Source organism: Buteo buteo, chromosome 20 (assembly GCF_964188355.1).
Source record: "Buteo buteo chromosome 20, bButBut1.hap1.1, whole genome shotgun sequence".
Taxonomy (NCBI): Eukaryota; Metazoa; Chordata; class Aves; order Accipitriformes; family Accipitridae; genus Buteo; species Buteo buteo.
This window is the reverse complement of record NC_134190.1, coordinates 2,703,643-2,720,772: the sequence shown is the minus strand read 5'-3', so window position 1 is coordinate 2,720,772 and position 17,130 is coordinate 2,703,643. Positions and strand designations below refer to the sequence as shown.

The 17,130-nt window shown below is 37.5% G+C and overlaps 1 protein-coding gene across 2 annotated transcripts; it reads right to left on the bottom strand.

The window, feature by feature from the left end:
- Positions 1 to 2,981: 2,981 nt before the first annotated feature.
- On the bottom strand, positions 2,982 to 17,067 carry TRIP13 (thyroid hormone receptor interactor 13). 2 transcript variants are annotated; one of them, XM_075052387.1, is made up of 14 exons: positions 16,817 to 17,067; positions 16,546 to 16,649; positions 14,753 to 14,918; positions 14,317 to 14,446; positions 12,992 to 13,047; positions 10,472 to 10,562; positions 8,882 to 8,954; positions 7,821 to 7,884; positions 7,482 to 7,568; positions 6,559 to 6,665; positions 5,359 to 5,512; positions 5,064 to 5,176; positions 3,804 to 3,873; positions 2,982 to 3,249 (listed from the first exon to the last, which is right to left on the bottom strand). In XM_075052387.1, exons 2-14 carry the CDS (start codon positions 16,635 to 16,637, stop codon positions 3,154 to 3,156), a joined length of 1,299 nt encoding a protein of 432 aa, XP_074908488.1. In that variant the 5' UTR covers positions 16,638 to 16,649; positions 16,817 to 17,067; the 3' UTR covers positions 2,982 to 3,153. The 2 variants fall into 2 exon arrangements, with proteins under 2 accessions (XP_074908488.1, XP_074908487.1); XM_075052386.1 differs by having other exon boundaries at positions 16,859 to 17,066.
- Positions 17,068 to 17,130: the final 63 nt, after the last annotated feature.

Below are 17,130 nucleotides of genomic sequence, written 5' to 3'. Positions count from 1 at the left end.
GGGATTTTCACTGCAGCAAAGTAAGTCTTGTTCGTTAGGACTTTCGAAACTTTCAGTCAGCATTCCCATTCTCCCATGACTTGCTAAAACTCAAGGATCCGTGCTTGCCATCTAGTGGCTTTGAGCAGAATTAGAAGCAATCTGTTAATAACAAAGCAGAATTTTTTGTGTGTGTGCTATAAGATGTTTTTTCTAATTTATGGTTATGTTTGAAAATTAAAAAAATTGTTCTGGAATTGTACCTGGAAAAGAGGATTATTCCCTCCATATAACCGTTAACTGAACACAGCAAGAAAACAGAGAATTCATGTGTGGCCACTGGGTCTCCTGTGAAAAGAACAGCCATGGTTACTGCATTTGAGCATGGGATAGACGTGCCCTGCCTGGGGGAGAAGGTTCCTCTGAGGACTCTCCATATCCAATGTGTCCTTCCTTATAGCAGTCCTGCAAATCTATAAGACAATCCAAGCAGAGCACAAACATTCTTTGACTGCCTTCACTAAAACAAAATTGTTACCTGTTTGCAAAAAAAGGCTAAACAAGATTCCATGGGGCCTGATACAACCATGTGGTTTGTTGCACAGAAAATGTGCGTACTTCAGAATAGATGGTCATTAAATACAAGATGGAAACTGTTCAGTCTAGAACCTCCCAAGCACCCTCTTCCAGCAGAATGGCCTAATCCCATGGTTGTCATAAGGCTCCGCATTTTATGTTCTTTGTCTAATTTCATTTATTTTGCACTCTTGGATATAAAGGAATGTATCTTCAACAAAAGGAACGGAAAATACTTCCCTCCAAACCAAATACAACCTGTTCAAGGTGATTCTCTTCAAAGATACAGATTCAAAGTCTTTAGAATTTAAAATTGTGTTGAACTAAAATTCTCAAGAAAAAAATAAATCCCAAATGTCTGTTCTATGCAGGGTAGTGCTTTCCACAGAACTGGAAAACAAGGAGAAGTAAGCCTCCCTCATTGCGTGAGTTTTCTTGCTGGCACTACCACCTAAAATAAATCACTCATCAGAATTAGTTAACTAGGATTTTAATAACAGATTAAACTATGGCCAGCCATAGCACAAATCCATGTATTAGCAAAATTGCACATACTAAAAACAGTCTCTAAATTCTGCTCAACTCTCAGAATACTAGCGTGTCTTAGTTTGAGTAGAAATACTTAGAATATCTATGAAATTCTAAGAAAAAGGTAAACTACATGGCTGGGGAAAATGACATCACCTCAGATCAAGGAATGAGGAGGAGAGAAGGAGTAAACTGCAGGAACAGCTGGTCTTCACAGTTTTTATAAGCCTTGATAAGATCAGTGAGTCTACAGAAAGACCAAGCAAGCAATGCTAGTGAGGTCTGCTTTCAAAGCAGAGGAAATGTATATACCCTCAATGAAACATACACACATGAACTTGCAACGTGTGGAGTTTCTACAGTTCTTAAAGAAATCTCAAATCCAGACCAGCAGATAATTCCGTGCTTTTGCATTACCATGGAAGTACTCCAGTATCTATACATGGATCATCAAGACAGGCACACACAACAATATACACCTGTATTGAATGAATACTCATTTTAAGTCTAAATCTCTTTACTTCAGAAGCCACAAATCCACTATGGACTAGAGTCTCTATAAAATTTTACCTTTCAGTAGTCTTCCTATACCTGGCTTTTATAGAAGTTTCTTGCATGCACCAATATTTCCAAAACAATGATTGTGGGAAAAATAGAGTACACAATTGCAATTGACTGAATTTGGGACAATCTTCTCCTGACCACCCCCTTCTTTTTTGGGGGGTGGATAGGGAAGAATATTTAAAAAGTTATTTTCAAAAGTAATATAATGAGGCTTATATACTGTATATAAAATATATATAGTATATAGTAAGGCTTAACAAAAGAGACTCTCTTTGCGTAAGTATAGATGCTATAATAAAAATTTACTAGCACTTGACAAGTTCTGTGCAATTTTTTAATGCACAGTTTATAGCATTCATCAATAAAAATAGCTCAGGACAAAATAATTCATCTCATGAATGTATAGTATAACATTGATTTAAAAGATATAAACAAGGAAGTAACAAAATGCACTATCATTAAAGTATTTCCAATACCAACAGCTAGGCGGCATGCATTAACTGGATATCATCAACTTAAGCCTCACTATTTCATCTTCATTTAAGAAAAATTAAACTTCTGATCTGGAAACTCCCCTAACATTTCATTCCTTCAGCTGACTGTAGATAAAATACTTGTCAATATAAAAATAAAAGAAGAGTTGACAGTTTCGTAACCACTATTATATAGGATATGTATTTACCACAAAAAAGTTGACTCTGTTCCTTTAGGAACTGGATGCATACTTTTCCTGGCTTTTGCACTACAAAATATTTTTCTCCACAGATGATTTGTAACTTTTATGTCATGTTTATAAAACAAAACCAAATCAAACTCCATGCATTTTAAAGAACCTTTCTTATACATTGTAGCTTCTCTTTAGTGAAAAAACACAGTCCACTCTGGTTCAGGTCCTTGCTACAACACAAAATAGTAGTACTACAAAACACAGCTAAGTGGTCTCTTATTTTAAACTTTTGAATCTGGTGTAATTAAAAGAAGTAATACTTGATATTAAATTTCAAGATAAAGAGACGTCAGTATAAAGGGTCTGGGTCATCAGTGAGCACTTCAAATCCTTCCCAGTTCACGCTTGTTATTTCAGAAGCAATAACAAGTAGTGCATTTATGGCAGAAGTATCAGATCCAAAGACTGAATTTCTATTGCTATGAAGAATATGAAATAAATCAGAAGCATAAAAACTGATGCATAGATAGAAAGTTAGTGACTAAGAAACAAGGAACAGAAGTCTGCCCACTTTTAATAACTGCAAAAGATGAAAACTGACTTTTAGCAAGAATTTTTTACAATCCTCTTACTGGTATTTGAAATAAGGCTTTTAAAAAATATGCTGTGAAGTTTCTTAATTGTTTATTAAAGAATGTTTTGAAAAACTAGATTAGGCATTCCAGGATTTTTAAGGTGTTGAAAATCTATTTTACAGATGCACGGAAGTTGCACAGTTTGTATGAAAAATATGTAGCTTTCAGTGTTTACAATACAGACAACTATAAAACAATAGAGTATCACACACAGTCTGCAAGTTTCTTTCTTTCTTCAAATTGTTTGTCTACTGCAAGTGAAAGAGCCTGAAGAAACGTTGTCATTGTAACACTGGGAGACTGAAAATAAGAGAACATTTTGTTAGACACACTACAGCAACAGGCATACATAATATTTTACATACAAATCACAGTGTTTAAGGGAAATATTTGACTTCCATGTTACAAAGTTTTCAAAATGCTACAAAACAAAAAACTGAAGGTTTATTTTAAACCAGCTAGCATATTAAAGTCAAAATCAAGCTATGCAAAGTATTGAGTCAACAACTATCACTGTGGATTTGCTTCAAAAAGGTTTTTAATGAATTAATATTATTTATAAAGTGGCAGAGTGGTTTTTTTTCAGCAGGAAATTATCAGAGAACCAATATCGATGTTCTGCCACAACATTTAATTAAAAGTAGAATGCTGTTGGACAGGTTAATTCCACCTGTCTTCAATCACATTTTAAATTACGGGCAGCACAAAATTGTTTCAGTCTACAAAGCTGCAGAAACAGTGCAATTTAGATTAAAAGGGGGATTTAGGCCCAATCTTTTACTTTGGGAAGTGTCCAAATGTCTTCCCACCTGTCTTAAAACCAAACCAAAATATAATTAATAGAATAAACTTACTTGAATATAAAGTGCATGTGCTAGGAAAGGAAGTTTTCTCAGGGCCCGGCCACTAAGACCTTCACTTTTTCTACAGTAAAACAGAGACAAGTGCTGCTTAAATGCTAAATAGCCACTCTTAAAAGACCACCTTTCCTTTTTCTGAGTTTCTCTCATAAGTTGTTCTAAGAAAGTCTCAAATCACAATTCAGCAGGTCACTTGCAGCATTTTTAGCAGAAGCAGCAAGTGAACAGACAACTTCAGCCTATGGGAGGCTGAAGCAAGGGTACAGAAATAGCAGTCACGTTTGCCTGCCAACGCTTACATCACGCCCTTCACAGCACTGTGTCATATCTCATGAATATGGTGGGAATGTCTACACTGGAAGGGTATGGTACAGACATAACCTTCCATACACTCTTGGAAGGACTTGAAAAATTTGTTTTCAAGGCTGGACCTCACGGCTACCGCTTATCTCCACCTTCCCACCATTTACACACAGCTTCTTTTACCTCACCTACTTGATACATGTTTCTGTCTCCTCCAAGCACCACTCTGTGTATGTAGAACCCAAATCTCTACACCTGGAAACATTTACTTGCTTTCTTGCTTTTACTCCACTCCTCACTGGTTAAGATTGTATACTTCAGGAACAGAAGGAAAACACACTTCTCTGACTTTATGAACGTTATTTTATTTTGTTCCACAGGGCGCAGAACTTTGGAAATAAATATTGCTTAATATTGTGAATATAATTTTTATTGTTTCAAGAATTGTTATGCTGCAGTGAAAGACTATTTGCTCTACTAGCATACTCAGCAAATCATAACACTCTGCATTTACACTTCACTCCTTTCCCCTTTGCTTTTGTCCAGTTAGATCTCGATGCTAAAAACTAACTTAGTAGATTGCAAGGCGTTCCAAGATGCTTTCTTAGTGGGAACTAAGGCCAATGATATTTCCGCTAAACTGCATTACAATTCACAATGCCCACTGAAACCTCAGGCATCTCACTAATCTAGCTGGCAATTTGTCAAGAGGACTTCAAAGGGCAGAGGAGAAACCAGAACCAGTACTAAGCCAAGCCAGATGGGAGACTAAGAAATGTTGGCAAAACCTGATTGCTTCCACTTCTTGTCCCCTGAAAGGTTTTGCACTAACCCTAACAGAAAAAAATTGAGATGTTTCAGAACTCCAGCCATTATAAAATTCAATTACTTTTATACATCATTCCACAACTCATTATATATATATCTATATGCAGAATTTCAGAATCTTACCTTGAGATTTCTTTTAGTACAAGGCTTAACCTTGACACGTTATTTTCTACAAAGCCTATCATCTCTAGCTCTCTGAGTGTCAGGAGCTGCTGTCGAGGATATATTATTTGACACTAGAAAGAAGAGTTATACACTGTTGTATGAAAAACTTTAATACATTCACAATTAAATTCTACAGTAAAAGTGGAAATACACAGAAGGAATGAAATTTGTGTATTTTTGTTATTTAGGAAGTATGATTAAGATGTCAGATTTATTAAAATAGGACATTTTAGTCTTGCTTTCAAAATATTACCTTCATCAGTTCTTCCAAGCAAGAAAGATATATTCTAAATATTGCTGCAGTGGATGGAGGTCCAATGTATTGCTTTATGTCAGCCCTGTCTACAAAGGCCATGTCAATTTTCTCCGTAATATTTGAAGTAGTCAGGATAACTACATTGGGATACCTTCAAGATAAAATCAGATTTTTAGGTCATATGTACAAGAATTATCTCCTTTTGTGACTGGCAAATTGATACCTTCCTTCTTATGACTCAAACGATTTCATGCAATAAGCAGTTGCATCACTCTTGTCAGCAATTACATTAAATAATCTGAAGCTCCTGACCAGTTATTACCAATCTAGTTCAATGCATAGTCTCTTTCTTTCAGCTGTTTGTCAAGTGTCCATAGTTTCTCCACCCCTATTTTAGAAGTGATATACATTAACTATCAAGAGCCTACTGGCATAGTTTCTGCCACACACACACAAAAAAAAAAGACGACTTGTAAATGTAAACATTTAGTCTACACATTTTCCAATTCAATTCAGTAGAAAGTATATAGTTTCACTGGCAATGTGACACATTCTAACCGCAGATGACATTAGAGTGAGCTTAAAAGAGAAGTAACATCTCCTTGCTCTAAGAAATACTGAAAGAACATTCTTAACCACAGCTATTTTTAGATGAAGCCTGTGCCCTTTTATGTATGAATAAGCCACTTACCTTTTAAAGAAAGGGCCAAATACTAGAGCACCTTTCTTGCTGTGAACAGAGCCAAGTATGCGCAAAAAGGGGAGGCAAGTGGCAGGAATAAAACAAAAGATAGTATGCTGCATTAACTCCAGCACACAAAGCGGACCAAGCATCATTAATGATTGCTTCTAAACCACGTGTTGTGCAAGTCTGCTTTCAATTGACATCCAGAAGCTGTAAATAATGAATGAATTCTTCATTAATCTTATTCTTGTCTCTCCAAGCTGATATCATGACCATCTATCCTGTATCTCTCCCTAGCTTTAAAGGAAGTATACCATCTGTAGATTTGATTGTTCACTTAGTTACAGGCAAAATATTCTGTTGGATTACTCCTATTTCTTTTCACAATTAGCACCTTTAACAAAGAAAAATTCACTAACCAATTTGGTTTAGTATTCCAAGTACGAATTAAGATTTAGCAGGAATACTGAAATTGTCAATTACCTTTTGCTGTTGCAATAACATGAGTTTACCTTTTAATCTGATCTATTTGTGTCAGTACAGCATTCACCACACGAATAGCATCTGAAGGCTCTGTGCCTGCCTTGAAGGCACTGCGGGCTGCTGTGAGGCTTTCCACCTACAAAAAATCAAATGAAACAAACAAACAAACAAACAACAACAAAAAAAAAATCACCAAAACCCCATAAAAGATTGCACATTTGGAGCGCTGGCAGCAAGCAAATAACCCAGACAATACACCTTCAGATCCTTGTGTCTGGTATCTAAAGCTTCATCTTCAAAATCTTTTGTTAAGTAGGAATTTACAGGGAAAGGGAAAGGAATGTCAAGGAAGCAAATTGTAGTGAGCGAAATTCCTATTTAGACAGCAGAACGGAGGCTGTTTTTCATTTTAACTAAATTTCAGGGCCTGGGGGTAGGTGTGGGGATACACACAACAGAAGAATGAATACACTGAATTTAGAATGAACTTCCCCATAGGAACTCCAACATAACAAAGCTAATAAGGTACATGCTTACTAAGCTGCTTAGGTATGCAAGTGTGAAGAGAATCTCGACAATGAACTGAACCATAATAATGCTTTTTAGAGCTTTACAACATACATAAGAGCACAATTAATACAAATCTAGGCTACTCTGAAGTTTAAAACAATACTCCATTTGTAAACACACAGCAGAAAGGCAAGTTCACCAAGAAAGGTTTCGCTTCATTTTCAGCTGGAATTTGCCTGCTAAATCATACTGTGCTCCTCCCAAATCTCTCAAATCTGCAGCAGTCAAGATTAAAATTCACTCTTCTGCACCAAGTTATGTAACTTACAAAAAAGCATAAATACACTTTTATTGTTCTTTACAAATGAGCATTATCACAGTTCCCTCCCATCAATTTACTTTCTGCTAAATTTTATGTACATCAATGCTATTAGAATCATACCTCATCAATCAGTACAAATACAAGAGCATCTTTGTCATCAATTAACTCTTGAATCTTCTGGAACATCTTGGTTACAAGCTTGCCACTCTAGAAAGACACCATATGCATATGTTTAACTATTTCCTTATTACACAACTTTCCAAGCTCTACCATATTTAAAGACGGAAATACCTGTTTTTTTAAGGTAACTTGCTAATATAGGTTCTATTTAAGCGTTCTCAAACACATCAATTATTCTGAGTAATCTTAGGTGCACACACTTATTTTATGAAACAAGCTCAACAGAAAGTCTAATTTCTAAAACACAAAGTCTACTTAATTAGCTACATCAATACATACCTCAGAAAACCATTTAGAGAAAAGGCTATGGCTGTTTATCTCAATTAACTGTCCATACCTATACCTAAAGTAAGAAGGGAAAAGAAGTATCAACTCTATTGTAAATAAAAGTCAGGTATATCATTGATTTCCATAAGTCTCATTCCCTCCATTTCAACCCTGGAATTCTGTGAATTAGCACTTTAAATTACTTACTTTTCAAAATATAACACCTGTTCTGAGTTTGTCATTTTCAGAAACATGTCTCACTAGAATTCCTTATATTAAATTGCTGTCAGAATTTCTTCATAAGAACAGGTGCTATTTACATATAGTTTAAGTAATGGTTACCATGCTAATGGCCTCATTCTTCTGTTCCCATAAGATTTTGTTCAGTATAGCAAGAACACATACAAGAGCATGAAGTTTATTTACTGAGCTCTGCATGGATATCCTTAGGACAAAATACCTCAACCACACATTATATAGCCCATGTTTATCATAAATTCAGCTTGGGCTAGAGTCAGACCACTCCAATAATTACACATTATTTATGTTACACCTAATATTTTATATAACAACTATTTTTTATATACATTTTTTAAGTTGCTATAAAGTTTAAGGCTAACTCTTCTTACTTATCTGATATACAGACTGACCACTGCAGACAGTTGCATTCAGACAATCCAAGTACAAAACAAATTGGTTACAAAATCACTACCTATTAAAAACAGGCTTTTGTGAGCATGAAAATATAAATAGCAGGCTCAATACTCTGTGATCTGTTGTCCTTTAATATTCATTGATGTGCAGCATAAGCACAAACAAATGACTATATTGCCACTGGAATTTGTTTTATATATCTGGGCACAAATAATGACACATTTTAAAAGGCATTAGAATATCCTAACCAGTCTCTCTATCAGATCAATTTTGTTGCTAGCCAGGCACACTACAAAAGAGCTATGAACATTAGCACTTGGCACCAATTACTTGAAATCAAATACTAAATATCTTTGTGCTACTGAAAAAGAACAATTAACAATAGTAAATGTAAGTGAAATGCTTCCAAAAACAATCACCTGTACGACAGTCGAATTGTCAGTTTCTGAGCCAATGCTTTACACAGAGAAGTCTTCCCAGTTCCAGGAGGGCCTGGTTTGAAATCAAATCCATACATTACACAGAATCTGCATCAGATTGTTAATGACATGCAACGTCTCTTTAACTACATTTCATTACAGTACTAATTGTAGAATGAAAACACAGCAGACAATGATTGTGAACACTGGGGTATTTTCAGAAGATTGCTTACTCTGCTACAGTCCTAGAGCAGCGCTTTGAATTTATATAATTTTCAATTATTAGTACAGTTAGTGTAATAGTTTGTATGCAGACACCATAAAGTTAAAATACTCAACGGCCACAGAAGCAAAGTCTATCACCCTAGCAGGGCTTATGCTTATCAGCATTCTCAAAAGTCAGTGCTACGCTTAAACTTGTATCTTTCTGAAACATACTCTTCTAACATGCAAAACAGAAACACATCATGCCCAGTTTGATCAGCTGTCTGCTTTCCCAGAAATATCTACCTTGGGGCAACCCAGAGCATCTTAGGAAGTATGCTCTGGGACAAACCTTTTGGATCTGGCTTGACACCCCATGGAAGAGCCACACAGACTTTCTCCAAACAGAAAAGTTACAAGTATAGTTAAACAGAGTACAAATGTATGGAAGATGATGTGCGGGTGCTAAACAAACTGGTAACATCAACCAGATGACAGTACTTTCACTCAAAGCCAGTACTGCCATTATAGCATAAATGTATTTTGCACTACAACAGTTGTAGATTTCCCAGCATAAACTTCTTTGTGATCACAATAATGAGCTCACTACTAAAATTAAATATATCTATCATAAATTTATTAACAGTCTGAAATAAAGTTTTCCAAACAAAAACATTCTGCAGCTTCTAAACTGATAGCTATAACTTACGTATAATCAGCACTCATAACAATCATTTCCACTATGACCTTTTCTTTTTTAATACCAGTCTTGATGACAAAATTGTAATTAATCAATAGCAAGCTGCATTTTGCAAGAAAATGGATTCAGCTGATGTTAATCTCGTTTATGGTATAACCTCCACAGTAAACTAGGACTGACTGAAGATCACAGCTTCACTGAAATAGTAATAACTAAATTAGCGAGAGTACTGCCTTCATACTCGGCAATAGAACACACAGTAACACAACACACATTGATTTCCCAGTTTCCTCAAAAGTTTTTATAAAGCTGTAACTAACAAATTTTTTAATACTGCAATAGAACTGTGACTAGTATATGGCTCCGAAAGTTCTCAGCATCTGCATTATTTTTGCACTTTATACAAAAAAGCAATAATATCACTTTAAAATGAAAATTAAAAAAACAACTACTGTCACTGCATTATAAATTTTAAAATTTAAATTCCTGCAAAACATAGTACATGTGAACATTGATTTGATTCTGACATTACATTTCATCTAAATTTGTATTATAGAGAGAATACTTCCCTGCTGCTTTTGGATCATCTAATTTCACTACACAGAAGTGCAATACAAGTTTTTCCAGAAGGAAAGTACAAACAGATAGCCAAAGAATCTACTTGATTTAAGACAGATCATTTTTACCATGTAGCAAAACAACTCGGTTCCACGATATCAGGTTGCTGTCAACATTTTTGTCAGAAAATAGTAATGTTGTCGTCACATAATCAAGTAACTAATTGAAGAAGAGAAAAAGACACAAAAATTGGAGACATATTAGCAAAAACAAACAGAAGCAATCTCCTAATTATGTGTATTATGTACTCTTAACAAAATAAAAAAAAATGGGCTCATCTTTTAGTCATAGGCAAATTTTCTTTCTGCAAATGTTGGAAATTCATTTCCTTCCTGCCCTCAGGAGAAAGAATAGCATGTACTGGGCACAAATGCAGTTCCAGAACTTTACATGAATAAATGAAATGCTTTAAGGAAGTGAAATTATTTTCATTTTCCATCATCCCACTTACAGCGTGTCTTTAAAACACAAGCTGACCAAGCACAGAGAGTCAAAGACTCAAACTCCAGGTCCTGTTTAGATGTTGTACAACTATACATTTGTTCAGTTTGTTGTAGTCAACCCACTAAACAAAGTATTTTCTGTCATATTTTACCTCCTTTCTACTGAAGCATTTGTATCAGCTACTGTAGGGAATTTGTAGATTGGTTATCCTTCCAAATAAGGGAAGTCGCACGTACTTCCCTGAATGCTTGCTTCTAAAAATAATGCTTCATTTTAGAATTATCTAGAATTAGGAAGTAGATAACGCTTTCAACAAAATGAATATGAACCTCAGGTGTGAATCAATACTGATTTTTACCTATAATAACACCTGATACCATATTACTTTCTGTTGCTGTTACCTGTAATGTGCTTTTGATCCATGTGTTAATAGGACAATACAATAGTATTCCTGCAATATCTCATGCCCAAGATGGAGCAATTACACAACAGCAAAACACCTGAACTTCGTCCAGCATGTCTTTCAATATTATATCGACACTGTCTGTATTATTTTGAAAATTCACAGCAGCCAATTCAGAGTCTGTAGAACTCAACTGTACCCTGCTAGTTCCATGGTTTAAAGAATGAACATTCATCACAGTTACTTTTACAGTAGTTCTAGTTTTAGTCATTAAAAGCCACCACTTCTTTCTACCAACACACACTTACAGTCAACAGTGATCAACTTGCTGTTATTTAGTACATCAGTAAGTCTAATTAAATAGTCTTGTCATTTCACAGATGATTTGGAAAGCAGTTCCATAAATTAGAAAAATGTTGATGTGTTAATTGATGTTTACCTTATAAATGAAGAAGTACAATCACTGGAATGTTTTGCTTTACTATAGATCGTTATAAAGACTTAAGTGGGAATACTCTATCTATGGTATTATAAACAAACTAATGAATTAGTTATTTGTGTCCAAAAACTTCAGATAGAAGCATATTTTTTTTTAACAAGCACAATAAACATCTTAATGAGTGCTGTCATAAGAGCAACTGAATTGAATCACTTGTGGTTTTTACTCGCGTCACAATTACTAAATTTCAGATTACAGTATTACAGTTCTACAAGCTCTGGCAGTTATCATCGCAACCTTCGATGAACGCACAGAATCTTCATAGAAAATGACCCCATGGAACTGTTTTGTGTCTTCCAAATGTCTAACCAGCTTCCAAGTGGGAGCGCACTCACTCTAGTCAAATCATTCAATGTGCACTTGTATGAACAGTAACAGTGCTGGCTGACATTACTGCTAAACCAATGAGTTGTCTAGCTGCTGCCTGAAACATACAGTTAAACTCCCACTCCCTTCCACCTAGCCTCCACCCACCACTTCTGTTACATGACCATTAGCTATGGTCACAGTGGACCAATTAATGGCACAAAACCAGGTGGAAATTAGCCTATCACACAATAAGTTGAAGACTTTCATTAATGTAGTTTCCTCAGTTAGTTTACTGCAAGGTTAACAAGAGTGCCAATAGAAGGGAAGCACTGCAAGTACAGCTGAGAGCAACATGCATCTCTGAAGTTATTTTTTTCCACCAATTTTCTTCTTCCCTTCTAGAAAAACAAGCAACTAATGAGCCCTAAATTTTAATAAAGTATTTTAAAAAAGTGAATTTGTACCCTCTTCTACAGAACACCCATTGTTTTCTTCATGCAGGCTGATGAGTATGTCTAAAGCAACAGTGAATATCTTCTGAGAAGTTTTAAGTTGCTACCAAAACAACTCCAGCTGTTAAACTTCTGATTTCTGTAAAATAAGCCACTGCATATGAAGAAATTCTTTATAATTTGTGGCATGAGCATCACTGAATCCTGTTTCACAGGGAAACTGAGATATTTTGCAAAGCTGACTTCACAGTAGTACATATTGATATACATCTGAGATATGATTTTAATCTCAAAATGTCAGTTCTGCCTTCTTTTGTGAAGTGTACATCAGAGAAGTATGTAACTATCAAAAATTATCTAGAGGTTTTTTGAGCTGATTTCCAAATAACTTCTCCATGGGATGCAGCAAACATCAAACAGGCTACATTTCAACTCTTACTTCTCCTCGAGCAATTTCAATTGTTATTCATTTTCAACTTACGTGTGATTTTACTTCAGTGTCATATATAAGACTTTCCCAAAGGCCATGGAATTCAGCTGTAAAAGCAACATATTATATACCTGTTTAGGAAAAATCAGTCTCGGAACTTGTAATCTACCACTGTAGCACAAAGCAGTTTTCAAATTATTCTCAACTAAAATTAAGGATTAAGAACAGATATACGAGAGCAATTAAAATATATGGAAAAAAATTATGCGTTAATTTTCTCAAAATGCAAACACTACTTTCTAACAGACAAATTCAGCAGTTTCACAACTTCTGTTTCCTCAAATAATTCTGAGGAGAAATTAATCTTCCTAATTTCTTAACATGAAAGGAAAAATATCATTCTTTCCACCCTCAATAGAGGATGGACCTACATTTCCTCAAGATAGAGAGCTATGAAAAGTTGGAGTGGGAGGAGGGTTCTAAGCCCAATTTTATCATTCAGCTTTTTTTTTTTTTTTTTTAACATCAACATGTAGAGGACAATAAAAAGCATGTAGCTGAATAATGCACAAAAAAATAAAGTTGTGATTTGTGTATCAATCATTCCTAGCAGTTAGTTTCTAGCTTTCAGCAACGAAAACCAAAGACGACTAAACAATTATAAACCACAATAATATGGGAATAACATCAAAGTATCAGATTGAATTCTTCCCAAAGAGAAGTGTAATGGATAGTTGGGCTTTTCACAACATGGAAAGAGCAAGAAACATCTCAGAATCACTGTCTCTTTGAGCTTAAGCTCACACCTCTACTTCTCCTTCCAGGCACAGAATCCAACTTCCCCAAGCACAAGATAGTAACAGGCAGGCCACGCTCTACTACAGAGCAAAGCTTTATTCTTCTTTTCAGAAGACACTCTGAGGACTCTAAATCTCTTTAGTTTGTTTGTTTGTTCCAAATATAAGAGCAGCACTGTCTTGGGGGCTGGAAACCAGCAGTGGGCTCTGGAAAATGAATGTTTAAACTGATGAGTTTCTAGCGGGTCTCCAAATAAAAATTTGGAATGCAGCTTGTAGGGTTAAAAATTTGCATGCTTCCAGTTATGACTATACTTTTTATTCCAGAAGACCAGTTACTTCCACCCACCCACAAGTATTACAGAAATAAATGACGTGTTGTGGAATCACCTATAGTAGTTCAGTCAAAACCATAAAGAAGAAAGTCCAGATATATTGGTTCCATTGACACAGGACAAAGTTAAACAATATATATACAAACAATACCTTTAAAAAGTAACCCTATAAAAACTTCTAGCCTTTCCAAGATTTTCTTTCATTGTTATTGCTCTACACTTTCCAGAAATATCACATGGGTACCTGCTGGTAGCACCCAGTGGTTAGCTGCAATGATATCCTCATTCTCTTGCTCCAGGTTTTCAGAGCTTGGTCCTTCTTCATTCAGATGAAAAATATGAAGAGAAAGACTGCTTTTGCTCAAGTCGATAGGCTAGAATGGACATAAAAAGACTTCTAATGCATCGTATTTCTCATTCAAAGCTAATTATAACATAAGAAAGTTACAGTCCTCAGCTGGCATTCAGCTTCAAAGCCTACTATTTCTGTTTCAGACCTTACTAAGGGGTGTAGGCCCAAAAACTTAGCCACCTTTTCCTGGTTATACCAGTCAGCCTAATAAAAGATACTACATAGTCCTACAGACCTTGTCTTGCTTATGTCTTTAGGCTATCACTTGTTCACCTTCAACTAGTTCACTGGCACATGAACAGAGCTGTACATTCTTGACTCTGAATACCTGTCTGTCTTTCAGTTTCAGCTCCGTATCCACAATCGACACAGACTGCACGTTGCTGTTAAGGAAACCATCATCAAACTCTGTCCACTTGTAATCACCAAACACGATGTTATGTCTGTTCAACAGCTTTAAGACACTCATCCTGATATCTTCTTTCCTGGCCACACTAACAAGAAAGAAACAGCATTATTTATGGCATTGACATTTATAAGGAAGTATGAACTACTATCTGAGTGCTTTATTTCGTACACTAAGCCTACATGGAAAACAGCTTCCATCTCACAAAAATAAAGAACTCAAAAAAAAACCCCAGGAAAAACCCCAAGAAACCCCCTCAAAATCCCCAAAACAAACCACCCCCAAAAAACCAACCCACACAAAAAAAACAAAAAAACAAACACCACTCAACCCTCCCCATAACATTCTGCAGAAAAAAACCCCTATCAAATTCAGTTTGCTTGCAAAAGCAACAAGTTTGATACTTGTTTTTAATTTGTGCTTTAAAAGACACGAGCCAAAGAATACTATTTGCTCTGTTCACAGTCATATCAGGGGACATGGAATGACACAGCTAGAAGATTTCAAGAATGGAAATCAGTTATGTTATCTGACTGCGTTTCACTAGGAAAACCAGAAAAACTCATAGCCAAGCTACTAGATTGAATTTGGTACACTTAGCTTGGAAGCTCTATTATGCTTTTGTGTCTGAGGACAGCTGATACCTCAGGATGGGGACATGCTATAAGGAGAATTCCAGTAGAAGAGACAAAACTACAGGAAAAGGAATACCATTTTAAGATTTCAGAAAGGCTTTAACATAATTTTGCAATTTCAGTGATGCATTCCCAGTTCCTGACAAAAAGAGAGCAGTGGATATTTTACACCTTGATTTTAACAACACCTTGGACACACTTTCCCATAGTATCCAGATAGTCATATTGGTAAGCTAAGGACTAGATAAATGGACAATGAAGTGGCTAGACTGTCCAGCTCAAAGGGTTGTGATTAGCAGTACAAAGACTAAGCAGAGCTGCCAGTATGTCGGGCGGAGAAAGGCGGGGTGGTGCTATCAATATTGGGACCAACACTGTTTTTACACTCGCATCTACACCCCGGACTATGGGATGGAGAGCAACTGCAGCAAGTTTGTGGATAACACCAAAGCAGGGAGAGCTGCCAGTATACTAGAGAGCAGGGCTGCCACTCAGGGACCTCCACAGGTTGGAGATATGGTTTGACAGGAACCTCTCAAAGGTCAACAAAAGTAAACATGAAATCCTCTCTCCATCTACTGCCCGGACAACAGTGCAGACCAGAGGCTAACTGGATGAAAAGCAGCTTTGCAGAAAAGGACCCGGGGATACAAGTTGGCAACGAGTCAGCAGCGTGCTGCTGCTACGAATAAGGCCAACCTTATTTTAGGCTGTGCTAGCAAGAGCGTAAACGTTAGGGAAAGCGGTTCTTTCCATCTACTGGCTGTTTGTGAGACCGCATCTGGAGTACTGCGTGCAGTTTTGGGGTCTGCTGTAGAAGAGACAATGACACACCAGGGCAAGTCCAGAATATGGCCACTAGCTTGATTATGAGAGCGGATCACATAATGGAGAAGGAGCACAAGGAGAAGCTGAGAGGAACGGGTTTGTTCAAGCTTAGGAAAAGACACCTGCATGGGAACTCATGGGAGAGCACAGCGAAGGCAGAGCAGAGCGCTGTGCCCCCTTGTAGGCGCAGGGCACGAGGACCCACGGCAGCAAGACACAAGCTGCAGCGAGCAACGTTCCGATCGGAGAGACCTGCTTGGTTTCTGGTGAACTTCCACGTGTACTTGGACGCTGTCACACACGTTGGGGAGCGCTTGCTTCAAATCCCCAGCGGCTTCGTCCATCCTCTCTCGTTCCTAAGCGGGGAGAAAAGCGATCCTGAGGAGAAGCAGCTCCCAGCGACCGTTACACGCCAACGGCACAACGCGACACGCCGTGTCCCCCCTTCCCGCTCCCCCGGGAGACAGCGACGGCACCCACGGGACACGGCGCGACGGGGCGGCCCGCTCCTTCCCTCACGCACCCCGCGCTCCGCGGGCCTCCACGGTGGGGACGGGAAAATCACCTCAGGCCAGACAGGGCCCCCAGAACGGCGCGCTGCGCTCGGGACACACACACACGCAGGTCCGCCCGGGGAGCTCCTCCGTCCACCTCAGGCTGCTGCGGGGGCTGCCCCTCCGCCGGCACAGAGCGGGGAAAAGGCGCCCGCCACGGAGGGCGCAGAGACGGGAGGCAGCGGGACGCGGCTGCAGCCTTTTCGTAAAAGGCGGGCTGGCGGAGGGAGGGCCGGCGGAGGGGAGGGCCGCGCCGCGCCGCCCTCCCGCCTTGACCTGGATC